At 39.2% G+C, this 26,734-nt stretch overlaps 3 protein-coding genes and 2 long non-coding RNA genes across 7 annotated transcripts; 4 read left to right on the top strand and 1 right to left on the bottom strand.

Annotated features, from left to right (window-relative positions):
• Nucleotides 1-2,466: 2,466 nt before the first annotated feature.
• LOC110056898 (XK-related protein 6-like) lies at nt 2,467-6,451 on the bottom strand. Its single transcript, XM_020763453.2, has 3 exons — nt 5,734-6,451; nt 4,948-5,098; nt 2,467-4,422 (listed from the first exon to the last, which is right to left on the bottom strand). The coding sequence occupies exons 1-3, from the start codon at nt 6,180-6,182 to the stop codon at nt 3,628-3,630; spliced, it is 1,395 nt and encodes a 464-aa protein (XP_020619112.2). The 5' UTR covers nt 6,183-6,451; the 3' UTR covers nt 2,467-3,627.
• A 735-nt stretch (nt 6,452-7,186) lies between these two features.
• LOC110056877 (uncharacterized) lies at nt 7,187-9,691 on the top strand. The gene is made up of 3 exons (XM_020763425.2): nt 7,187-7,383; nt 8,443-8,760; nt 9,240-9,691. Exons 1-3 carry the CDS (start codon nt 7,338-7,340, stop codon nt 9,317-9,319), a joined length of 444 nt encoding a protein of 147 aa, XP_020619084.2. The 5' UTR covers nt 7,187-7,337; the 3' UTR covers nt 9,320-9,691.
• Nucleotides 9,692-11,923: 2,232 nt separating this feature from the next.
• LOC110056894 (XK-related protein 6-like) lies at nt 11,924-15,506 on the top strand. Of its 2 annotated transcripts, XM_089292154.1 has the most exons (4): nt 11,924-12,037; nt 12,930-13,401; nt 13,696-13,846; nt 14,061-15,506. In XM_089292154.1, exons 2-4 carry the CDS (start codon nt 12,938-12,940, stop codon nt 14,778-14,780), a joined length of 1,335 nt encoding a protein of 444 aa, XP_089148280.1. In that variant the 5' UTR covers nt 11,924-12,037; nt 12,930-12,937; the 3' UTR covers nt 14,781-15,506. The 2 variants fall into 2 exon arrangements, with proteins under 2 accessions (XP_089148280.1, XP_089148281.1); XM_089292155.1 differs by lacking the exon at nt 11,924-12,037 and having other exon boundaries at nt 12,142-13,401.
• Nucleotides 15,507-17,973: 2,467 nt separating this feature from the next.
• On the top strand, nt 17,974-22,473 carry LOC110056875 (uncharacterized). Of its 2 annotated transcripts, XR_002297486.2 has the most exons (3): nt 17,984-18,225; nt 20,513-20,539; nt 21,805-22,473. It is a non-coding gene; the product is annotated as an uncharacterized LOC110056875 (long non-coding RNA). The 2 variants fall into 2 exon arrangements; XR_016207850.1 differs by lacking the exon at nt 20,513-20,539 and having other exon boundaries at nt 17,974-18,225.
• Nucleotides 22,474-23,317: 844 nt separating this feature from the next.
• Nucleotides 23,318-25,538, top strand: LOC110056876 (uncharacterized). The gene is made up of 2 exons (XR_002297487.2): nt 23,318-23,643; nt 24,867-25,538. It is a non-coding gene; the product is annotated as an uncharacterized LOC110056876 (long non-coding RNA).
• Nucleotides 25,539-26,734: the final 1,196 nt, after the last annotated feature.

Genomic DNA, 26,734 nt, shown 5'->3' with positions numbered 1-26,734 from the left:
TAAATGAATGTCAAAAATGAGCAAAAAGGTTATCAGTTGTCATTATCTCAGTCACAGTCCAAAATATGCAATGTGTGTATGACATATGTTAGAATTCTTCCGCCAATAGCAGGCAAAACCCTTTTCCTTGAGATCCCTACCTAAGGATGCAAAAATAAAATCAAAACAAAGGTAAAGAAAGTATTGGTTCCGTAAAACCAAGCAGACAATCTAATTGGGCTACGCCAATCGTATAATTTATTCCAGGATTCAAGATTATTCGATCTAAAGAGGTAATACAAAATTCCATTGAGAAACCAAACAGACGATCGGAATATAAACGCAAACCTAAGTTACATTGTTTTAAGCCTGAGTTACAGTACTAAACTTACTTCTTTGACGATGTCCAATCAGATTGTTTTGCGGTTTGTCCAGGTCAGGCAACAGATAAACAGATTTGAAAACAGCAGAAAACGGGTCAGCGAAACAGGTCAGCAACGAAGGCGTTCACAGTGAAAATATCTGCGACAGAAAACTAACTTATCCAAGCTCAAAGATCAATTGACCGTATCGGTTACGCGGCTAAATGTCAATCAAAAGATATTTAGGAAATCAAACGTCAATCAAATGCTAATTGTTCATATATTAACGGAACAAGTATGTAGTGGGAAACCTCGGCTGACTTTTCAGTGCTTTTTTGTTTTCACTTTCAGAGCTGGGGAAAATTGTTAAAAGTTGTCGCGCAACCCTTTCCAGTTGCATATTAACATACTAGCATATCTTATTAACCACGCACGCACGAGGGCCGTACTGCGTTAAGTCGCCCTGAGGACCGAACGCAGCCAGGTCCGTACAAAAATGACTGGGGGAGGATATTTTCTCGGTACGGTCCGGAATAAGCTAGGTTCATAAGAGATTTATTACACGAAAAAAAAAACTTTAGGAAAAAAGCCACGATCACGGACTGGAAAAGCATCGCAAAGTTCGTGCGCTCAATTCTGATTGGAGCCGACTAGGCATATATATACTCACGTCTGACGTTACAATCAAACCAAGTGAAGCGTTCCCCTCAAGATTAAATAATGAATTGATTATTTGAATATTGAACCCGCTAGTCGTATCAAGACTGCAATAATGAATCGATTATTTGAATATTGAACTCGCTAGACATTTCAAAAATCAAAAATCAATATTAAATTGATTTTAACCCATTAGCCGCATTCTTGGAACGACTAGTGGGTTCAACAGTTTCCAATAATCAATTCATTATTGCATTCAGTCTTGAAACGACTAGCGGGTTCAATATTCAAATAATCAATGCAATTCATTAATGTAATCTTGAGGGGTACGCTTTACTTGGTTTGACTGTAAACAAAACGGAGAGAAAAGAGAATTGGAAAGAAAGAGAAAAGGAAATTGTGAAAGCAACTTCTTTCAGAAACGTAAACCATAAAACCGAGGAAATCTTCCAAGTGATCCTGAGTCCGGGTTTATTCGGGACAGTATCGGGTCCAATGCTTAGAGAACATTAGAACTGTAATGAACCAATCAGATTTGTTGATTTTTGCTATTGGCCACGTGAACTAACTTGGTCGTTCAATCAAGACAGTACAAAAATACAATTCCGTGAAATCACCGGAAAATAAAGCAACCTGGAGGCAGAAAAAAATACAATTGGAAGCTATTAACGTTTGGAACCATTTACATCACTGGCAACACAGCGCATGCCCTACACAACTTGGTTCTTTACTGTGTTCACGTTGTCGTTGCTGTTGTCTTAATTGTTTGCTTTTATTCTTTTGTTTCTTTTGTTTGTTTGTTGTTCTGTTTTTCTTTCGTGTTTTTGTTGTTCACTCCATTTGTTTGTAGGGGCTATAGATCGTTTTCACGTGACGTCATCAAATTCCAAAATCCAAAACTAAGGAGCCACGAAAATTGTTATCCTCATAAGGCATAAGGGGATCTAAACTTATAGCAGTTCACAACTTTTCAGCTTAATAGCGTGCTTGGTTTGGAAACCAGCGCCGTTTGAAGTTCAGAGTTATGGCGGTGCGTGACATACCACTCCGATCCCGTTTGTGGGAAAATATACACTTATCTAGTGATTTTTAGCCTTTTTAGGAGTTAAAGTGTTAGGAAAAGTGCCTGTGTAAATGTTTGTGGGTTCAGTTCAGATAATTAGTCGTCTTGATAGCCAAAGGAAGTTCCAGATGTTTGCACTATTTTTCGCCGCCATGGTGGTGGCGGCTCCATACTGGGCTCTGTAAATTTTGCGCAAAACATTTCGACAAATATCTTACGTTTGGGAAAACGCAGAGACCCAAAACTTGGAGAAGTGTCTTCTTTACCTGTCTCCTATAATATTAAAATTTCTTGACTTTATGCACTGAATAGTTTTCGATTTATTTTTTCGTTGCGTGACAATGAAAACCATCTATTGTAATTTACCTTGGAATGCTTCACAACTCAAAACAGACAAGCGTGAAATTAAAATTGATTTCTCTATTGAACTTTATTGGCTTCCGCTAAGAATAGTTAACACTCTAAACAGACATTCACGGGTTCTCCTCAGTAAATCAAAGAACAGTTAGTCACGAGCTTGGAGTGTACCTTTCGAAATGTCGGGTTTACATTATCTTGGTTGACAAAAAAAATTGCTAACTTGCCGTGTTTAAGCTCAAAAACCTTAAATGATATTGTACGGTAACAAACGAAAGTCTTAACCGTGCTCTGTCCTATTGTAAAGCACGCTCGAAAATGGCAAGAGCACGACGAATGTGTAGATAAAACTCAACGACTCGTGATTTCTCTACAGATTCATTTGGTGCTAACGTCACCACTGAGAGCTTCATAACAGAATTAAACCATCTTGAAGGCTTTTTCGTCTGTTTAACAAAAAAAAAAACATATATTGTGATTTAGACGCACCTATGTAAAGCATCTTTAATATTCCTGGCATGGAATATAAACAGTGAATGAGCATGAAGCTATTTTCTTAGTTTTATGACATCAACATCAACAAGTATGTCCAGAAATATTTCTACAGCTCTACAGCACACCTTTGTGAAGCCGTAAACTGCACTCGTTTGACAGTCTTCAGGGCAAATACTTTCAGCTGGATTTATGTTAGAAAGTAATTATTTGTTTATTTGATTCTATCTGGTTTTTTGATTTTGTTTTTTGCTTTCAGTTCTTTTTTTTGCATTCGCTACTTTTGCCTTCAATTCATTTTTCTCTTTACGTTCACGTTTAGATTTACGTTTTCGTTTTTGTTTTTGCTTTGACTTTTGTTGTCTTTTGTTTGCGGATTCGCGTTTGCTTTTGGTTTTGTTGACATTTCGTCTTGTTGTACCACTCAAGATGAAAACCCAACCGATGATGGCCACGCGCGTTTTCCGTTGCTTGAACCTGGCGTCATGGGGTTGATTGGCTCAACACGTTAATTTTAAATTTCTGAACGTTTGTTATAATTGGACATCACCACAATCATTGCCCAGTTCCCTTTATGAGACACGCATAAGGGATTCATGGTAACTGAATTCAGCAAAACAAGTTCAAGACGAAAAGGTTAAATACAGCTGCCATGATTCCTCGCAGGCCCGTCTTTTAGAGGAAACTGGGCATTGCAGCGGTAACATTTTGTCATAATTATACGTTAGTTGCATTGCAAGAGCTAATCGTAGTCACGGCTATTGTTGTCACGCTGGTAGCTGCCGTACCGTTTCTATTGCTATTTAGTTCCCAGCGTGCTCTCTTGTAAAGAGATTTCACTCTTGTATGACGGCCTAAATCTACGTCATCTGGTCTCGTCTCATCTGTGTTTAGAGATGGATGAAAACGGCGGTAAAACAGAGCCAAGGAGATTATCCCGATTGCAAATGTTGCCCATTCTGTTGTTAGCATTGCTGTCCTAAACTTCAGACCGTAACTGGTAAGAAAGTTCCAAAGCAGAACCATAACACTATTTTCAATGAGGGTCAGAATGTAAAAAGGATATCCCCATTTACGAGTGTTTTTGCCCTCCAGTGGGAAAAAGCAGAATATATGGACATATGCAATGGCGAATCTGAAGACTTTCTGCTTGATTGGCTCGCCTTCAAAATACTCGCATTTCTGTCTCCACAGCAAGACATAGGAGGCAGCTAAGTGAATTCCAACAATTACGAAAACAAAACGAGTGAAATGTGAAGCAAACACAGCCAGCGCCAGTATCCTTGATGTGAGCATGAACAGTCGCCATATGAAATACAACAGGGAACCAACACTGCACCAGTTTAGCTGGTGACTTTCTGTATCAGCCACCCGGATGTACCTTGCGTAAATGAGCAGGTTAAAGGCAAAAAGAGCCAGTGACTTTGGAATGCTGAGAGCTACAATCAGATCTTCAAACGAGGTCAAGTCCAAAGTACCGCGCTGTAATAGAATATAGAGTTGTAAGGCGACCTGTTGGAAAGGAAATAACTTATGGTTAGCTCAATAAGCATATGTCGTACAGACATTTTAAGTATTTTGAGCATAGCTAATGATAAAAGTAGATTGAAATTGCTTACCATTATTCCCACCTTATAACAACCGAATGGTCAATTCCCTCTATGAAACGCGCCAGCAGGAATCATGGTAGCTGTTTTCATGAAAACAAACATCATGTCCAAGATGATGAATACAACTACTATGATTTCCTGCAGGCGCATTTCGTAGAGCGTCCGGTTTAAACCGTAGATACCTAAACCCCCACATCAAATTAAAGCTTATAGAGCTGGCTATCACACTATACCAAGAATTTTGAAACAAAATGAGTTGTCGAATTTGTCACGACCTTTAAACATTTCACTCGTCCATCGTTCTCGTCAATGGGTGAATAGTTAACGAGGCGTAGCCAGAAGACTATTGCTAATATTTAACTCTGGCCAGAGGCACGGGTTAACCACTGACAGGATTTTTTTTGTGATATTAGTGGGAACCACTTACTTGTGGAGCTTCCTCCATAAATGCCTCTAAGACACCAAGAGTACTGGAGTCTTGAAGTTGAGCTATGTACAAGCGATAGCGGTCTTTATCATCTGGCGACGGTTGTTTGATTCTTCGTATCAGACGTACGGTTCTGAAAATCTGACAGTATCTAGAACAGAAAAGGAAAAAGAAACCCATATTTTGTCAGACGTCTCTCACGACACTCAGTTATTCACGGCAAGTCATTCAACTATAATTGTATATTGTAATTGGCTAGATCTCGAGCTAAATAATACCCAAATGTTGCAGGATAATTTTAAAAGTGTATATTTATAAACCTTTCCCAGAGAACTCCCCTAAATCTCGTCTCAAATAAGGACCAGTTATGTGGGCCTTCACCTTTGCCAAACTCTGGCTAGGCTCCACTAGCTATGCCCCATAGTATGGTAGCATTATGATTTTTGACTCCAACCCAACAACGCTAATATTTTTATTATAATTATTATTATTTCGACATGTTTTAGGCTCGACATAGAGGCATTTTGGAGGGTGGAGGGAGGCACATAGAGTTGATTTAACTCATTACGCAATCTTTCCCCATGTTGCGTGACGGACGTTAAAAGGCTATGCATGCAACAAGCTACGTAAGCTGTTCTGTCTGTCATGTGACGATGGAACATTATCCCATGCAGAGTTTCGTTTACAAAAACACCTTAAGGCACTGTTTTCAGAATATAACTTCTCGTAAAACACGATTGAGTGTTGGCCATACACTGTAAACACTCATCCATGATAAGACCTTACCTTAAAAGACTTCCACAAAGAAAGAAATGGCAAATATAATGCCAGTATTTGATCTCCAGCCCATTCTTCTTCAAGATTTCCCGCTTATAACTCCTTTGGTCCTCAAGGTACCAGTTTGCAGACAATATTTCGATCGAAACAAGAGAAACAAACGCAAATCCGAGTGTCAATACACTCCAGGTGTAATACCCACGTTGATAGTGAACCACCGCCACCCTTAAATCCATCGCAGAATCCAGTAACAACACTAAAGCGGTTAAAAATGGAAACAAGAGGTCGAAGCGAGAACATTTCCCTCGTTCGTACCAAATCCTTGTTTCAGGGTCTTTAGGAGGTATATCTGGACGTGTATCTGTAATCCACTCCGACAACCGACTGCAACAAGGGACGCAGAAGAAGTATCGGCACGGGCATTGAAAGTCACGCGGTGAAGGCTCTGTCCCATTCATCCTGATTGTTGTGGTGCACCGAACGCCATCACTGAAGAGCAGTTGAAATAACAAAAGATCGACTTGCCCGCAAACTAGCAAAAATATTTTGCAGTATTCGCCAAATCGGGCTCACCAAAATTTATAGGATCCGCCCGGCACTCAACTTTCCTTATTTTCTTTTTTTGAAAAAAAAAAGATTTGTCAATACAGAAATGTTTATGGTTCGTGCATGTACAGCCTGTACAAACTCCTCAGATTGTTGCGTGTGTGACAAAAAAAGTCACCAATAAAATGCATGGACTATGGACCAAGACTATGTTGAAACCCTGTCTCTACTGTCAATCAATCTGACAGCTTCATAGTTCTTACTTTCTAGCCGATCACGAGTCCGTGATGGGATTTATTTCAGAAATGAGGCATGCTTTACCATGTTTAAAGGTATTAAAGATGTCACTCAGCCGGGGTTTAATGTTTAAGTGAATCAAACTGTTCCTTCGAAGTTTGATAAACCAAAAACTGAAGAGATTTCATGCGATGTTGTAACCCTTTTTAATGGTATGATTGCAATGCAGCACATCTTTTGAATGATTTCACTTGTACGGATCTCTTAAATTATTAAAGGAGCTCAGTCACGGTATTTTGAGTTATCTTGTCCACATACAAAATTACCTTTAAATGATAGTAAACCTGAAAATAGCAGTTTAATAAGATAGAAAAACACCAAAGAGATAATGATAAACCATAAAAGAAAAAGGAGGGCTAAGGATGGAGAAGATTGACACGGATTACAAACGACGAATTTGAAAAAATGAGGCTAAACTTTTCAATATGCGCAAACCGTGACTGAGCTCCTTTAAGGTAAGACAAACTAAACCATCACAGTCTAAAAAGAGAAAGTAGAAGTTGAAAACAGTAACAGGAAGTACTAACTGAAAAGTTGTCTAAAAATGTTGCGATAAGTCATAAGGAGGGAACAAGTGACGTCATCAGGTGGAACACATCCGGTTTTTACAGGAAGCCGATAAGCGTGACGGTCACGCCAGTATATTATAACATGTGTTTCGCATTTCGGAGCACTTGTAGATTTCAACTTCTGTAAGCAGCACGGAGTCCACGGAAGGCCAAGAGAAGGAAAGAGATAAGAAGAGTAAACTAATAACGTCAGAAACAGCGATGGAATACAGCGACAAATCCGGTAGAATCGAAACTGCATCAAAAGGTAAGACAATCCACGAAGGTGTTGCTTAGTTCATTATATAAATATTTCTATGGAATTACAACAGTCAATAGTATAGCCATGAATACAACAGAGTACTAAAAAAAAATGCGATTCACTTACAAGAACAATATTTACTGATGTCTGTTGGTTTAATTAATATCCATTCGTCCTTTGCGATTAAATTCATTTGCTTGCAGAGGTCTTGCTAGTTTAGATCGTATATCAAACGCCCTCTCGCTCTTCCCAAAAGGAACACCTGACTCGAGAACACAATGGAAATTTAGCCTAGACAAGCTATAAAGCTTTCCTCTTCTTTGCTATATTGCCAGCAGCGAAAAATAAGCTTATAGAGTAAGGTTTGGCCTGTGACTTGATACTTGGAAACTTTTAAACACAACTGAAGACTGATCCCGGCTTAAGTCTGGTGGAGGTGTTACAATCGACAGGGAGAAAAGCGATTTCTTAAAGGGCTTATAAAACTTTACGTGCAGGTTGGTAAGCAAGAGCCGTTTAGTTCGTAGTTCAGATAGCCTGCATAGCAGTCTTTTCCGTTTCCTCTTAGCGGGAGAAAGCGAGAGCCAAGGGGAAGTCGCGCGAACGCATGGGGCGAGAGCAAGAAGTTAGGAATGGGGGGAAGGGGGTGGGGGGTGCCCCTCCCCCTTGCCACTTATTTTTTGTTACCTCTGTCCTAGTGCCCTCGCGGGACTCCCGCTTGCCTGAAAGGAAACGGAAAAGACTGCTACGCTCGTTTGATGAACTTATCAAACATTGTTAGAGACCTGGGAATGAGTGAGCAGATGTGAGTGGAGTGTAGGTAACACGTGGCTATATAAACATAAAACAAAAGACCAACAAAAATTATCAGTCCATCTTCTCATGTACAAAGAGACTTTTTAAAACAAATGCAAATAATTTTCAATTTTTACCCACTGTTCCACTCCACTAAGCATCATTTTACAGATAAAATCTATTATCTGCTTTCACAGGTTGCCCAAACAAAGTGAAAATGTGCAGATTTACTGCAACAGTGCCTAATTCATTTTTTTTTCTCCCCTTCAGAATCTGACGATTCAGATGATGAGATCATTGTGGAAACAACGTCATGGCCTATACATCAAGCACCATCAAAAGACAGTAATGGCTCGGACTTCACAGATAAGGATATAAAAAACTTTGAAGTTAATGATGAATCTGGTGGCAACCATGACACTGATGATGGAGTGACTAATAAGGCACCACGATGTCGCATGAAATTTCATAGTAGCTTGGACTGCTCATCAGCACCGGCAAAGTCATGTTTAAACAATCACAATAGCAGTTCATGTGAACATTTGCATCATAAACCTCAAACAAGTACCAAAAAGGCAAATCACCAAGGTAATGGAAAACTGATTTAACAATATCAACCATTACTCTGAACAAATAACTGTGAAAAGTCTCAGGGTATAATGGATACAGGAGTGACTGGACAGTTTTCATAAATGACACTCTTACTCAGCTTCCCAATTCATTTTTTATTTATGCTATGCTTAGTTCATAGCCCCCGAGTGGGGGATAGGGCCGGAATATATGCTATAGTCTGAGTAAAATCAGAAAAATTATGTTACTCTCTGCAGTAAACTGTGAAAATTTCATTTTTGATTTCATTTTCTCATTTTTATGCAGTAAAAGTTTTGTAAAGCTCCATAAACCTGCTTTTGTGATAAGCTCTTGGCAGAAATTTAACTCCTTGATCCACCTTACTTAAAGAGACAAATTATTTGTGATTTTTTGAAATAAGTTCCTGCTTCTGTATTAAGCCTCCCTCTTCAAAAGGTCTAGAACACCTTGTAACTGGATTGCATTTTCCATTTCAGAGCTATCTGAAGACAACAATTCAAAGTTGCAAAGTAATTCAGAGTCAACACAAAAAAAGGCATTTTGCCGTCTAAACTGATTCATTTCTGGAACTGGAACAGTCACTGATGAGATCAAGTTACTGTTGTCGCATCTGAGGACAAAACAGGCAGGCATGCATGGAGAACAAATGAAGATATATGGGTGCCTGGTGACAAGCAATTATATTTCAAAAACATTTTTTAAAAGTATTTATTAAAATATAATATATTTATGAAGTCATTTATTTGTAGTATCATGCAGTAAATCAAACAATAAGTGTGAACAATGCAATTTTAGATCAGTATTGGAACCGAAAATCTTAAGATTTATGATGTTAGGATATAAAAGAAAAATGAACTTACAATGCTCTGATTGGTTAGACTGTGTCATGTGACCCTTAATAAAAAAAGTAATGCTTATTTAAACAAGACTGTGGTGGGTTAGTCCATGAACTTTACAGACAGTTCCTTTCAAATGCAACCAGGTTAAATTTGAAAGAATGGGATTGAAAAATAATGACTACACATGAAGTATCTTCAGAGCTGCAACTAATCCAGTGTCCTGGTGTGTCAGGAGTTTTCGGTGAAATAAGAGTTTCAGAAATTGTTACCTAAGAATAATTTTAGCATATATGGTTAAGTCTGCTTATGAGCCAAGTGGCCCATCAGGCCAGAGTTTATCCCAGTCTCTGTAGCATGAAGCGACTAGGAGTATTTCTACTCCCCCCTTGATGGGATGCTAGTCCATCGCAGGGTTATCCCCAGCATTAATTATCCGGTACCAATCTGTACACCTGGGAAGGAGGCACTGTGAGTGTAAAGTGTCTTGCCCAAGAACACAACACAATGTTCCCAGCCAGGGCTAGAACACAGGCTGCTCTATCCGGAGTTGAGCGCTCTAACCATGAGGCCACCACTCCTCTCCCCCCCTCTTCCCCCCTCCCCTCCCACATAGAATCTGCACCAAGAATTAAAGATTGGGAGACCAATGATACTGACCAAGTACATGAGAGAAGATATTTGCAATTAGCCAGTCAGAGGCCTTGTCTACTGTCCTGATATCCTGCTGCAATAACTATAACCCACTGATCTGTTAAGGCTGAAGTTGGTTAGGTGAAAACCTTTTTTTGTGTTTATTTTATTTATTTATTTATTTATTTTCTTTCACAGGTTTAGTACAAGAACACATAAATCGATACGTATAAACATTACAAAATTTACAATAATTACCGTAATTACAAACTACAAAGAAAAAAAAACTACACTGCACAACACTACAAGGATTACATAACTTATTCAACTTAAACTTAAAATAAAGAGTAATTAAGGGAACCTTAGAAAAACGAGGTTTGGATAACAGCTACTGCTGTATTCGTGGGAGCAAAGGTTTCCATTTTTTATCGCGGAAATGGATGTTTTTTTTGTTGTTGTTGTTGTTTTGTTTTTTTTTTCGCGCCAAAACATTTGGTTTGAAACGTTTTTTAAATTTATCGACTAACAGTCTCAAACATAAAGAGCCCTTATTTAACTTACAGCGGTAAATGAAATATTTAATTTCAAGAATGATGTAGTTGACGAGAATGCCTTTATTATCTGTATCTAAAATCCCAAAAAGAACATCCTTGATATCAAACCTAAAACAGTACATTTAAAGAATTAAATACAACCTTTAAATACGACAGGTGAAGACCTACCGTATTTATTCGATTGAGCGCTTCGGCGCTCTTAAAATTCTTAGCGTTCCAGTTACAGTGCTTATTTGAGGGTGGCATTTATAAATGATAACCAGCAAATGTTAACAACAAAACACAGCCACTTCGAGTAGAAAAATGTCATGGGTGATCCAGCAAAATAAATTTCCGAAACCAGTTTAGCTTAAGTGTAGCGCTTGTTCAAGGGTGGCGTCCTTTACTATTTGTGTTCTCACAGGTGGCGCTTAATCAAGGGAAGCGTTTAACTGGGGACAGGGCTTAATCTAGTATATACGGTAATCTTACCTCTTTGGTACGCTTGAGGGGCATATCAAGGTGTGTACCAATACGCCGGGGGTGGGGGGACTCCCAGAAAATTTGGTTGGGGTGTGCAGCCCTCTTACCAAAACTCTTACCCTATTTATGACCGAAGGCATTTTTCTCTACCCTTTATGACCTGACAAAAAAATTCGATACCCTATTTATGACCAGACCCTTAAATCAAGTGCACACCAATGTTAAATTGCCATTAACATAATTGTGAAGGGCTTTTGTTGATCAATAATGATGAAAAGGTAGCTTCTCCTTAAAAACATACCCATATCAAGACTAGAGTGCAAAAACCATACCCTATTTACGAACAAAATGGACAAAATCGATACCCTATTTATGACCCAAACTGCTGAAAAACCCTACCCTTTAGGACCGAACATAAGGAGTACCCCGCCCCCTCCCCTCCCGGGACTAATACAACAACCACTTTTACCTGTAAGTAAGATTGATCTGGCGAAGATTAATTTTGCTGTTACAGGACTACGGACCTTTTCGTGCAGATTAATATCAAACAGAAATGATGTCATACCTTAAATATGACTTCCTATTTTGATGCGAAACTGAAAAGAAGGACAAGGCGTTGACTTCCGCAAATTCACAGTAAGACCAGAACAAACCACTTCCGGTCTTATTGGAGGACATGTCTCGTGACTCTTTCGCACTTCAATCCGATAAACGATAAATATAAATCTGCGCCCCGCAGCTGGAAATAAAATCGTCACGAGGCCTGATTGAAGGTCGTATAAATACAAGGTATGTAACCACTGAATTGAAATTTGTTTTAATTCTTTTACTATAGGCTTGTAAAGTTTCGAAATTTAATTTAACAATTTGTCAAATGGCGCGGCGCAGACAGCAGTAAGGTATATACCATTGCAATTAGATTATGAGCTCGAGATTTCTATCGCGTGATAGTTGTCACTATCACGCATAGAAATCGAGAGCGAATAATCTAATTGATTTGGTATAAATCTACTAGTCGTTCAAAACTTTCATCTAAATCCTCTTCAAAGACACTTCGGAAACACAAACAAGCGGACCCCTGCGCGCGCTGCTACGCTACTCGCTATGTATCACAGAATAGAACGTGAGTAGCGTAGCCAATCAGAGGACGGCATTCGTGATAGAACGCTAGTAGATTTATACTAATTAGAACGTCACATCGTATGATCGGCACGAAATGCAAATCGAATTGGTGCAATTTTCAACCATTCCACCTGTAAAATGGATCGAATCGTCTTACTGGAGCTGAGTACGTTGCGTCCGCAGATGATGTTCATATAAAGTATTTTCATCGCCGATAATCGCTGACAACGGCCAGCTTGCCTGCGAAGTTGAACTCACGCAATGTTTCCAGTTTGAGATAATTCACTTCGTTTCGTTTAAATGAGCAAGTAAACAAATTCGATTCCCGTTTGAAACTTGCCGGTCCTTTTAATGCTGCAGGTTCCAGAGGAAATCAATGTTATCATCTACTAGTTTATCTATATTAGTCTTTCTGTCACACAACTCATCTAACGCCGACCACAATACTATGGAGGGAGTTACTTTATTTTCACACAACAAATATAGATTAAACAGAGATTTGTGGAGGTTTGCCGGCTTACTGTTCCTAAGTATCCCTGCCTCATATTTGTATACACAGATAACACAATGGCTGTCGCAGAGAGTGAAAGTAAACGTGAAGATGAAAAGTGTAACCTTTGCAAGGTAATCACCAGTTGCTGTTGGCCATGTCGGCGTCTCTACAAAAACATCGCTAATGATCGACCAGACATTACAGAAGAAGATGACGATGCTAACTTCTGGAATGAGAGAGCAAAGTGCAGTCGATTTTCTCTGCTCTTCCCATTTGTTACTGCTCTGTTATTTGTTGCCGATGTTGGTATGGATTGTGAGATCGCAGTAACACATTACAGCAGAGGAGATTACAAATGGGCTGCCTACACACTGACTGTGATTGTGTTCTCATTGATTATAACTGATGTCCTGTCAGCCATATTTTTCCTTGACGATCAAAAAGATGAAGGAAAAACAGAGTGGCTCGGGAGAAACGACTTAGAAGTTAAACCCTGGTTCTATGCGTTCCATTTTATTTTTTGTGGTCGTCTTATAAGGTACGGTACAAAAATAATTTTTGATTTTTAAATAACTAAATTAAAGGACCACTTTCATGAACCTGAAAAGTCAAAATCCAAAAAATATATATTCATTGATTATAACCTTAATATAATGGTTTAGTTTTCTTTAAAAAAGAATTACCATATAATTGCACTAGAGTTATTAAAAGAGTGACATAATGGTTTATTAACGCATAACGAAGTTGTGGTATAGCCCCTGGATTCCGCCCTTGTTTGGTGAAGCGCAGTGTCTATTGATGGGGCATTTACTTGGCACAATTAATCTTGTAGGTGCTTCCAGATATTTAGGACCGTGCGTTTGATACGAGGAATCCAAACCACTGATCCAGATAATACGCAGTTGTATCGCCTGTATATCTCTCAGCTGCAAGACTTGAGTACACTGGGTGTCGTGGAAGCGTTTACTGAAGAGGCGCCCCAGGTACGTGTCTGTTGTGATCACCGGTATCGTCGAGGACTGAGGTTGCCTGTCCATAAATATTTCGGTTTTTCATAGTCTGCGACGGTCTTAAGGGAATATAGAAAGTCAAGTTTATGAACAGACTAGAAGTGAAGGGGAATTACTTTGCTTTAAGTTACTACGGTTCCTAACTAAGCGTTCTAATATGTTGTTATTTTGTCTTCTTTTGTTCTAGGTCGCTCTTCAGCTGTACCTTCTTCTTCAGAAAGGTACCATGGATTGGACGTCATTCGCCGACTTGTTTGTGGCAATAAACATCATTAAGTCTTTGGCTCTGTTCGCTTTCAGTTTATTAAGTTTTTGTAGATTCCTTCGCCTCGGAAATGAACAAAGCCAGCTGTTGGAGCTTTTTAGCTTGGCTTCTGTCTTCCATTTCTCTTGGCGCTTATTTATGCTTGTTTCCAGGATACTGGCTTTAGTTCTGTTTGCTTCTAATTTCCAGCACTTTGTTTTTGTAGCCGTTGGTATCCATTTGTTGTTTTCATACTTTCTGTTGCGCGGACAGCCAGATAATTACTTCGAAGAAGGATCATTAAGAGATATATTGCTTAGATGTGCCTTTATTTGCATCAACGTGTTTTGTTTTTTCCCTTTGGAGGGCGAGCGTACACGAAATTGGGGAATTCCATATTACCTGGTGACTTTCATTGAGGACTCCATCATGGTTCTGTTGTGGTATTTCCTCAGTGATTTTGATAAGGTGTTCAAGATGATCATGCTAATAACTGAGTGGGGCGCGTTTCTGCTTGGTCTTGTATCGGTGTTGCTTTATTACGGCGTGTTTCATCCGTCCTTACATGCAAGAGTTTGTACGAACACGATAAGAACTGACACAGCGGATGCGCAACAAAACACCCTCTCGTTAAATATAATGCAGCTTAAAAGTAGGGTTTAAAGTTCAATCCTAGACAACAACATCTGAAGTCGATCCTCTCGAATATTGACACGGACGAGCCAGACCAGAGTGTCCTTAGAGAGGTGTCCTTACTACAGAGGTTATAGGTATCAGTGAGAGAAGATGAAGGGTGAAAGATTTAATCCTCCATGCAAACTTTAAGATCAAGGTAATCCCTCTCAAGTTATCTTTAGACATGGTACTCACTTTTTACGTGGATAATGTTGTCACCCGCGTTGCATGGGTATTAACGTGGTGGAGGTAAGTTTGGGTGGAGCTGCCACGGCATGTCACGCGAGAAAAATCTGCGTCACTGGATTGGCTATTTCCTAGACTCCCTTGAGATTTCCAAAACCGGGCGTGATCTAAAAGAAGACTTACGAGTTGATGCGATTAGTTAACCCCTCAAACTGGGGGATTATCTCTCTTACCCTTGCTGTCATCTTCATCGTCTCTTAGTATAACGTCATTTCAAATGAGTTCTGATCATAAGTGGTGTTTTTCAGAAATTGGCCAAACGCAAATAGTTTGACTTTTTTCATGAAGAATAACCTACATGTAAATAGATTAGGTCAATTAAAAAAAACAGAGAAAAAGAAAAAGACACTGCATAATTTAGTGGAGAAACTATTAACTTGACTATATTTAATATAAGGTAAAATATGTAAACAAACAGGAAATGTTTGCTATGTGATTTCATGAATAAAGAAGTAGAGTTTATATAAATGTTGCTATCTACCACTGTGTTATTTAGTGCCTGTTGTCCGTGTTATGGGCGTGTCCACATTTTACAGGTTATGTTTTACAAGTTATGGTTTCACCGAGACCCAGTGAACTTTCAACAAAATTAACTTAGTTCTGTATAGGGCTTATCAATTTGAATTCTAGTCTGACTCTCAGACTTCAAGTTTGACGGAGGTAGAAATAGTGAATGTGTTATACTGTCTTGAATCATAACTGGGTTGCTTTGGTCATTTTGTGCCTTTTCTTCTTCGCTCAAAACGTTCCACAAGAACTTCAGTAATATACCAGTACTATAAGTCTAAAAGAAATCTCAACTGTTATCAAATTTCGTAGAGTAAACCTTCTCTTAATAAGAACTCGTGACAAAATTCTGATAAGTAGTATAGTGTATATGGTGTATATGACACGCTTTGAGAAGGAAAAAGACAAGTGGAAAACTGATTGTGTGACACAGCTCAGGTAGGGTCATAAGTCATTATGCTCATTATAGAACAAGACGAAACGTGAAAGAATCTGTTTTTTGTTCAATAGGTTAAATTGAAGATTAGCTGAAAAATTCAGCAGCATGTGTGATCCGGCTACTGACAAAGAACTTTGCACTGGAAAGTTAAGTAAAATAAAAAAGTCCATGAAAACTTTTCGTCGTTTTTCGCTTGTATTTCTGTGAAGAAAAACAAGAAGAATCCTTCCCAAATAATACTATTATGTTATTCACATACAAAATGAGAATCACTAAAGACGTTTAGGTCAATAAGTGATGAGCTTACAAACAGTTAGAGTGGAGATAGTTAGCAGATGATTCGGCTGATTATTCAGAGTTACAGTGAAATCCGTATTAAGCGGACCCCATATTACGCGGACACCCTCTATTAAGTGGACACCAGCTTGTGTCCCAAAATTCTCTTCCTACATTTACTGTAAAATAAACCTGCATTCAGCGGACACCTTGGTTAGTCGGACGTGGACACCAATATTAAGCCATTTTGTTGCACAAAACCTGTAATAAGCGGACACTTCAAGGGCTTTTTACTTCTGAAAGCTTAGCTCGGACTCCTTTAACATTGTTCAGTGATGTCGTTTTAAAGCTAAGTAGATTATTCCAGATTGATGCATTGACTGACTGGACATTGTGCTATGAGCATAGGGCAGCCTGGGTTATCTGTTTGTTAGCAGTTCCCAGGCCCCACTGCGTAGAACGTCTGCGAAAATTTGGTCGTTCGTACCTTGTACATTCGTCGCGTTCGTTGAGTGCCTTCAGTTGTACATTTGTCATCTCTTGATGCAAAAGGAAGCTTTTTACTAAAACGGTAAGTTACTCAGTAGGTGGTCATGTCAGGTTTAAATTTAAGTATTTGGGGAAATATTCCTGAGGGTAGCGAATGCTTTACTGATGAACTGAGGGGAAGACGATATTCTTTCATGAGTCTCACCGCGCGCTGTTGTTCCATGAGTATTGCCCAGCGAGGTATGTAGACTGAATTATAATTTGCCCAACGAGGCGAATACAAGTGAATTGCCCAGCGAGGTGAACAAACTGAATTCTAATTTGCCAAACTAGACGAATAAAACAAGTGAATTGCCCTGCGAAGCGAACAAACTGAATTCTAATTTGCCCAACGAGGCGAATGAAACAAGCAAATTACCTACCGAGGCAAACAAACGGAATGATAATACTTAAATTTACACCTGACATGACAAGCTACTGAGTAACTTACCGTTTTTGAAAAAACCAAATGTCTATCACGTTTTGATAGCAGTTTAAAAAGAATAATAATTATTTCGTCAGCATTAATTGCAAGTAGTAGACGTCTACAATGTTATTTTCTGTCAATATACAGTTTGTTACTATTCATGTTACATGATTGTTTCAACTAAAATATCTATCACGTTTCGATAGCTGTTTATCAGAAGAAGAAGAATTATAGTATTGTCAATTTTTTTTTATCAGAATTTATTGTAAGTAGTACAAATCTACAAAGAGTAAAAAAAAAAATCAAATGTACCAGTAAAAATATATCGTTCGATTTAAATATTACCCTTCTCCATTTGGGTCTGCTAGATACTAATCCTTTGAAAAAATAAGCGAGGGCGAAGCTGTAGAAACTCATACCTTAAGAAAGAAAACAAGGCTTAAATAAAAAATACAATAGAATTCAATTTCAAACTTGCTTTTTTCTACGACATTAATTCACTATATTTTTCCAACGATCTCCAACACTATGTGATATCTTCACGTCTCACCCCCACTATCTTTCCACACGGGGCAGCACTTCACTTCCTCTAAGGAACCACTATTAACCCTGTATCAAGCGGACACAAGTGGCCCAAGTGAGGGTCCCATGGGTGTCCGCTTAATACAGGTTTCACTGTATGTGATGCGACACACTTGACCTTTCTTAGAAGCTTATCATCAATCAACAGACGTCTCGTGGTCATCATGTTACCGTATAATATAAAGAACTTTCTTATGTCCACTCGACCGGTCCGGTCAAGCTTGCATCCTTTTATGGTTGTTTCATTGTTTGTTTGTTTATGAGCTCTGCAAAGAAATGAGAGGAAGCAAAAACAGCACAGGTTGAAATCGAAAACTGTTGAGTAAAATTGCTGTCCAAAGGGATTGCAATGGAACATACAACAAAGAGAGAAGACAGAGAAGACGAGGCTAATTCAGACATCACTGACGACTTAGACATTGAAAAAGGTAAGGTTAACAATGGTAAGACATTGTACATTCCATGTTGAACAACCTGAAATATTGTCTATGGCACCGAAACGAAACTGACATAAAGCAAATTCTTTTGTTTGTTTTCGAATAAATCGCAAAAACGCATTTTAAAATGCTCGATTTCCGCCGCACAATCGGGTCCAAGTGAGCGCTGGCTCCTTTCCCGAAAAAGCGGCTGACAGTAATCTAGACTAATAAGTTGAATAACAGCAAATGGACTAGCCTGCGAGTAGTCTCACAAATGAGTCACACGCACGAGCGGCGAAGAGCAAAGCGATCCAGCGGGAAGGAGTCCAGTGAATAGGCCTAGACAGATTCTGCTCAAAAAAATGTTAAAAAGTTGCTCAAAAGTTGCTCCAAAAATTTTTTTGGGTGCTTGCTGAAATCGAAGAGCAGCAAGCCGGCTCTGTTTCTGTACGACAACAAAACGAGTAGTTTCACTTCAGTTACAGTTTCTTGAAGACCAAGCAATAACTCGGCTCTGAACTCATCCTAGTGCTTTCTCTGGCAACCCCGCTTTCGGGCGATGGAAGCCCTTTCAGGCTTCGAAAGCTGTGCACCATTTTCAATCGTAGCCTGGATTGGATCTCTTTGATGCTGTTCTTCATCGGATTCTTCATTGTCAGAAGAAAACGCCTTGCAGTCCTCCATCTCGAGCTAGTTGTACCATATTTGGAATATTAACACAGGATACCCATTCTGGAAATGGAGTCACATCCGGCATATCCATATTTGGAATCTATCAACACAGGATACCGACAAAAACGCAAGAGATTTTCTAGTGAAATTCTCTTGAATTTCCAAAGAAAACGTCATAAAATATCAATTACTTATGAATTTGATTTCGAAATAGTGAAAATATGCCAAAAATATGTTAGCTTTCAGAAAAGATGCTGTTAAGTTGCTCACTCTCCGAAAAGTTGTTTAGAATCGAAAAAGCTGCTCAAAATCGTAAAAGTTGCCCAAAAGTTGCCGAGCAGAATCTGTCTAGGCCTACTGGTGAAGAGGCGCCAAGAAAGTGAGCCTGCCTTGATCTCTGTAATTTTTTTGCGTCACCTGAGTGAAGTGAAATACCATTGGTCAAAAAGTGGGAAAGGCGAGAAATCTGTCAGTCTATTATGTTTGATGAGGAGCGATTAGATTCCCATGGAGTCGTTAATTTACCGATACTCTCACAATAAACAATAAGTCGTCCACATTTAGAGTCAGAGGAAGAGTTGGGTGTGCGTATTACTGATGTTTTAACAAAGTTCCAGTCTATTTCTGGTTAAATTTCAGACTAAACAGGGAGAAGAAAATAGCAGTTGAAAGTATGTTAATAAATCAAGACATACTTGCTGTGTTGCCGACTGCATAAGGGAAGAGTTATAAATGTTACAAACGTATGTGATTGCCGAGCAGGCAACGAAACAACACAAAGGCGTTTGCCCGTTTACTAGCATCATCAAAGACCAAACTGACAAAGCAAAATCACTTGGAATCAAGTGTGTGTCCTTGCTAAACATTAACTTTGACGGTTTTTCTACGGCAAAACTTTATCAACAACGGATATCGCTTTGCATGCTGTTATGGAAAAGATTACAATTTTTCCGAGAAATCTGAGCTGCCAAAGTTCATACTTCCAGGAAAAATTAATTGCCTTATTTTTTCTGCGGTTCTCGGGGTGGAAATGAAAAATTTGCTGAGATCAGGGCAGGCTCACTTTCTCGTCTCGCGGCTCAATTTCGTGCGGGCTTGTGCTCCACAGCGTGAGCCTGCTTGCAGGCTACAAATGGACCTACAGTGCAACACTGCTTAGTTACTGAAGTTATTTCAGAATAATGCCAAAATGTGTATCGAAGTTATGTTTTGACGTTGCTGTTGTTTTGTTTTTTTGGTGATCCTGCCAGTATCCATTTCACTGTAACTCAGTACTGCAACGAATAACTAGTATCAATATTTCACTCGTCCGCCTTACGACAATCTTACTAAAGCCGCGCTTACTGAAAAAAAGCAGATATGGTCCCCACAAAATGGCTCTGAATCAAAGAGGACTTGGTCGAATGACGGCGGTACGGGGCAACTGAGTGTGCGCAGTAGCACCCAAGCAGCTTTCTTGGGAACGGTTTGATTGACACTGGATTTGCACTACTGGCTGGCTTGGGAAAATGCTGCTCACGATCCCTACCTCCCCCGGAAACATTTTAAAGAATGTAATGATCAGTTGTAGTGACATTTTTTTTTTGCTGTAGAACAAAACTTTACATTTGTCGTATTTTTTCAGGAAGTGATGGATTCATAATTACGATAGGTAAGTAAAAATTTTGCTTGAAAAAAAAAACACGATATCTAGTCAGTAATCATCAATTAAATGTTACCAATATTTTATTTTTTGAGCTCATAAGCGTCGGAATAAATCCCTGGTAAGGGATAATAGAGTGAGGCTCTTTCTCATCCAAAATAGAAATCGCAAACCAAAGAATAAAAATTCACTTTCAAGTTATACCTTACTGCGGCACACGAAAAAAGCGAATTAGACCAATAGTGTCACCCTTTCCACGCGAAGAGCGTTCACCATTTCTAGTATTTGTCTTTTGTTTTCTGTTACTAGTTTGCCGAACAAAATAAAATATTTAGTAAACGATTTACGACTGAGTACACCAGCGTCGAAAGCTAAAAAGTAACCGGGGCCTGCTATCTGCTACCCTTCAAGGTCCAAGGGTGCTGTGGAAACACTCGCCTGTCGACTCGTGTTCCCACAGCATTTCTCGTTCTCCCAAATTTCCACTCGTGTTTCAATAACTCGATAGACACACAGTACATGTTTTCTATTTCTTAAATGAATTACATCTTAAAGGAGAAGGTCACTCCAAAAAGCGTATAATTTTTTTTTTTTTTTTTTTTTTTTTTTTTTGTCAACGCTAATAAAACCCTTGCACTACGTTTAGTCACTAACCGAAGTTTCAGCGTCTGAAGTGCAGGTTTTCCTTATGAAATTCGTCTTCAAAAAGTCAAAAATTCGACATCGTTGCCGCCATTTTGAACAGTACTCAGCAGCCAGGCCGCGTTTCGTGACGTCATTCCGTCCAAGAGATTTTTTTCAAATAGCTTCCGACAAGCCTTTTAACTACCACTCTGGGTTATGGCTGTTCTTGAGCCATATTATTTTGAGCCAAACATGCTCCAAACTCCGAAACGATAGCATTGAAGATTTTCGTTTGGAAAAAATACATTTTGCTGACCTTGTGAAGGATGCAAGGTCAGTTGCAGGTTTTTTTCCTTCCCGCCAATTTCGAGTCGGAGGGAATGACGTCACTTAAACACGGACTGACTGCCAAAACAGTTTCAAAATAGCGGCCTTTGAAGTCGCTTCTTTCGAGACGAATTTCTTCTGGATAACGGGCACTTCAGAGGCTGAAACTTCGGTGAGTGGACGGAAAAGCTGAATGTTTTGTTTGCTATAGGCGAAGACAAAAAAGTAAGCTTTTTGGACTGACCTTCTCCTGACCAAGGAGTTTTTTTCCACTTTTAATGACACTTGCGGTTTTTTCAGAATGTTTCTTTTCCTTTTGCCAGGAGTGAGTCGAGAAAGGATGAAATTTCACCCCACACAACCATCTGACAGGGATAAAGGCAAATATGGAAACACTCGAAGAAAAGACAGTGATTGCGTCGTAATTTAATCACTGCTATGCTGCTCTGGTTATACACGTCTTCGATAAAGTTTCCTGACGTTAGTCTGACAGCAATTGTAACTGCCACTACACTTGTAATCTCTTGATAAGCAGGAATGTGTATTGCGCGCCCTGGATGGTGATAGATAGGCGAGTAGGAAGTTGTTTCAGGGCGCACGTAGCAGCACCCTAGGCCATTATATTACCTTAAAAACAAGAAGCGTAAAGTGAATGTCATTTGTTATTAGGCCGTTAGAGATGAACTTAACACGCTAAAGGATGCGACTGATAAATCAATTGCATGTGATCACTCCTGACAAAGAGTCCCGCACTTAGAAAACTAAAACTCAGGCATATCGAAATGTAAAAAGTAAATACTTAATCTCCTATTGAACTTTAACAGACTGTCTTTTACAGAATATCCGTGGCTTCTGTCATGTCTCTCTTTTTTTTTTTTTAAATTTTTATTTGTTCACATACAGAATAACATACAAAATAACCGTAGAGGAAAAAAGCTACATAATTACTTACATTAAAATACCTAAAACAGGTTTAACAACAAACGATAAAACTAGTGTTTTTTTTTTTTTGTTTTTTTTTTTTTTTTTTTTTGACTTCTGTCATGTCTCGCTAATCGTTTTTTATAACGAGTCCAAACACACCGATAACTAAAAAAGAAGCCAAGTTTCCGGCTTATTGTTCTTTGTTACTGGCGTGGAAATCACTTACCAATGATCAATTACCGATAATCGAGTATGATACGACACTGCGAATTTGAAAGCGTGTGAGCACGAGAACAGGATTCAGAAGCCTGTCACTTCCTTTCTCGTCAGGGAATCTAGCTATCCCTATGTACCGAGACGAATTCAAGGGCAAAAAACTTGCGGACATGACGTGCTGTTTGTAAAAATAACGGCTTCACACTAAAAACGCTGCCCAGAAGAATTCCGAAAAGTGCGGAAGCTCGTGGGGTATACCCCCCGGGGGGGGGGTACTTTGGGAATTTCTGGGTGGGGATGTGCCGCTGGGATCCTGGAACCCTTAGCCTATACCAGAGCTAGTTCAGCTGAATTTTGCTAATCTATACTAGAGTTAACTCCCAAAATCCTCCCATTTATCGACACTGTTGAGGCTGATTTGCGTAAATTTAAACTTGCCTTATATTTTTTAGTGGCAATCCCTGGTTTCCTTACTCTAGATAAAATCTTCAACCAACCAGTCAGTTTTGTGGAAAATGATACCCTATTCTAGACCCAACCGCTCTGATTTATATACCCTATCCTAGAGTAAACTGCTTGAAAACCATACCCTTCACAGCGGCACATACCTATATAGCCCACATATGGCAGTGCCCCCTCCCCCCCCCCCCCCACCGGAAGTATACATTTCTAAGAAACCAACAAACGTTAATTATATAATACCATTGTATGTTGACTTACTTCGTTTCACAGAATCCTTGACTGAACAGCACATCCTGTTTTTCATACTCAATGAATTAATCAATTGTTCAAGAGATTAGTTTCTGGGAAAGTCGCAGTTCTGCACGGCACATATATAACCGCAGCTACCTCAACTGAGCGGAAACAAAGCGGCGAGTGCTGCGATAGCATCAAGAGCTGTTGAATTAACGGTGTCACAAATTACTCAGAGCCCGAGAGATTGATTATGGAAGGTGAAGAAAAGAGTAAGAATACAGATACATCAACGAAAACTGACAAATTAGAGGACAAGGAATTCGAAGGTAAGAATCGATATTTAATTATGAGTCTTGATCATTGAAAGTCTTGAAAATTCTCAGAAATATCAATAAAAAAGCAGTGATCGGTTCAAAGCGTCCATGGCATAGCAACTCTGGATACAACAGCGATTGTGTTAAACTTTTTTTACTTGACAAATCACTGTTACTTGAGTCATCGTAGAACGCTGAGACGAAACGTGAAAGGAATCTTGTTTTATTCTGTTAGAATTTAACGGCTGGCTGAAGCAGCGGACAAATCCACTGTGTGTGATAACTGTTGACAAAGAACCTTGAAACAGGTCTAGAGAGTTAAGCAAACTTAATTAAGGTCATAAAAAACGTTTTATCGTTATATAGGCTTTCGCTGCAAATCAGTATACTTTTGTATTTTCGGATTACTATAAAACAGATCACGAGAGGTTTACAGTGAAATGTCATTGTTTGTTATGTAACGAGTCAGAGGATCGCGCGCGCGGAACGCAGATATAAATTCATTATTTTTCCTCGTGTTATTTAATCGGAAAACTCATGTTGTACGCGGTGTTATGCCATGATTCAATGTTGCTTTCGGTCCAAGGTCTGGTTCAGCAACTTTTTGTTACAAATCAACTAACTCTTCGCCCGTTGGTGATTGTATCAAACTTTGTTCAGTGAAATGACGGAAATTGGCGAACAAAAGTAGTCTTGGTGGAACCTGCTCTAAAAATTGACTTTTCTAAGAAAAAAAGAAAGATGTATGGCATTATATGTTATTCCCATACTAGTTTGTTCAAAAGAATACTCTGAATTACCCTCTGATATTGGTCGTTAATATATACTTCCTTTCTCGGCCGTGCACTCGACTTTCGTTTCTTTGGAAAGTCTTACTAATGCCTCAATTGAATATATCAAATGTGCTATATTTAACTCCGGAACGAATGAAAGTGGCTTGTAAACAGTGAACGATTGTATAAAGGACCATCCAGTGATTATTCAGTGAAACAAAGCTATCAATACAGAAGAGTAAACACAATGTTTACTTCAGAGAGCAGTGACAAATAAGAGGGAAACTGAAGAGGGCTACAAGGATTATAGTGATAATATTTTACATGTAAATGTTCTCATGGCACTTAACGACTGTCGTTTGATGTCCCTTGTAATTATACCAAGCGATACAAACAGCTTCATTCCTTATCAGATTAAATCTGCTCTGATTAAGGTTTTCTTTTCTTTTTCTCTTTCCTCAGACGGCAAACCTTTTTTTCAACGTGAAAAAGTGAGGCGAGGCAGGATGCCATTTCCACCGCCGCCGTCTTCTGGCAGCAACCCCAAAAGCAATACCTCAAGTAACTTTCAAGCCCAGAAGACAAACTGGAAATGACTGCGTCCCGACGCTGTGGTTATTTTCCTCTCTTTTAATTTTGTTTCGTTTAGTAATTTAGGTTGAAATGAATTCCGATTTTTAGGAACTTCAAGTATTAAAAGCACTTAGGTTTGCTAAATAGGCACTAGAAGGGCTTTCCGCCCCCAAATATCAGTTGTGGTGGACAGAGATCATGAGCCGTCATGAAAAAACGACAAAAACTGAAAGAGATCTTAAATGTTTGCTATTTTGCTAAAGTTAAGCTATGCGAAGTCACTGCTGACAAAGCACCTTGGACAGGAGGCTGGACAAGCACATGATACATCGTTCTTAGTGAATTTTAAAATGCTTCTTGCTGGAAAAATGAAATGTAAACTCGCCAATTTTGATCGCAGTTGCTTTGATCTTCAGAAATTCTTCCTTACTATGTTGTTGTAATTTATAGTCGTTTGAATATATAACACATCCTCAAATTTGCAGATTTGGAAAGATCTTTGACCATCTATGACGGAAAGTTGTAATAACAAATAAAATAAAAACTATAATTTGGTTATTATATTGTGTAGCAATTGATGTAGGCGCGGCTGTTAACAAGTTCTTAACTGTGGCAAAAGCGATCTAAGGCAGCGTTCACAATACGCCAGAGAAGTTTGAAAACACAGCTTTATTTCTACGGTTAGACCTGCGGTCCACACTAATCCGTCAGGAAAACGGAATTTGAGGAATTTGAAAACACCTTTTCGTTTTCGTGTGGACGGAAAACATTTCGAAAACGGAGCTTTTTGAAAACGATGGCGTTACGATAATCATGCATGCAATTTGCCTGATCGAGTTTTCCTCATTGGCTCTAGTATGTTTCCTCGGTGAATGAGAAATACCTCACGAGACTTTCTAATAAATGCCAATCCTCTTGTGAGCTTTTCTTTGGCACTGGAGTGGAATAATACAGCAGTGGTTTTAAAGTGTGGGGGCACATAAACAGCATTCAGAGGCCGTCATACTATTTCTTGTCGGGCAATCAAGTCATCCTTATATACAATGAATTACAACTTGCTTGCCGCATATTGGAATAATGCACTGCTCAATATCCCCCCCCTCCCCCCCCCCCCCACCCTCGATCCCCTGGACAGGGCGTGGAATTTAATATTTACGTAAAGTTACAGTTGGACATTTTCGCCGGTCATCGGGGACACATTCGTCGTTAAACACCCCCGCCACCACGGCCCCACTGTTTAGGGTCGATTTACACAATAAACGTAATTCAAATTTTGTTATTTTGTCACAGTTTCTAAAGTAGCAAATTATACAGAATGCATTGCTATGCAGGAAGTCTACTACGTTCACTGTTTAAAAATAGGAAAGTGTGACGCTGTTTTTGTTATCATAGCTTTGACGAATAATTCAATTTTGGTTTTGCTTGGCTTATAAATATGATGATAAAAAACAAAAGCTCTTGTCAATGCCCAGGGACGGAACGTTTCGCTATCATCGCTGCGTTCAGGTTTCTCTTCAGTTTCCTATGACTACGCTGAACGTCCGGTTGAAACTTAAATCTTCGCTAAAATGCCCTGCAAGTGATAACAAGTGTCAAATTTCCGTTTCTCCGTGAATCCACGCTGTTATGACACATAAATTCTCCGCCTCGTCCATGGCGAAGGAGACCGGGGGCAATTGACCAGTGCTACGAGACGGATTGTCCCTTGCCAGTGCATAAGAATTTTGAAAGTGTGGAAGAATCCTGGCGTAAATTTC

The sequence above is a fragment of the Orbicella faveolata genome, unplaced genomic scaffold, assembly GCF_042242905.1.
Source record: "Orbicella faveolata isolate gen_17 unplaced genomic scaffold, um_ofav_v1 contig_24, whole genome shotgun sequence".
In the NCBI taxonomy this organism is placed as follows: Eukaryota; Metazoa; Cnidaria; class Anthozoa; order Scleractinia; family Merulinidae; genus Orbicella; species Orbicella faveolata.
The sequence above is the reverse complement of the archived record's forward strand: the minus strand, read 5'-3'. Positions and strand labels throughout refer to the sequence as shown.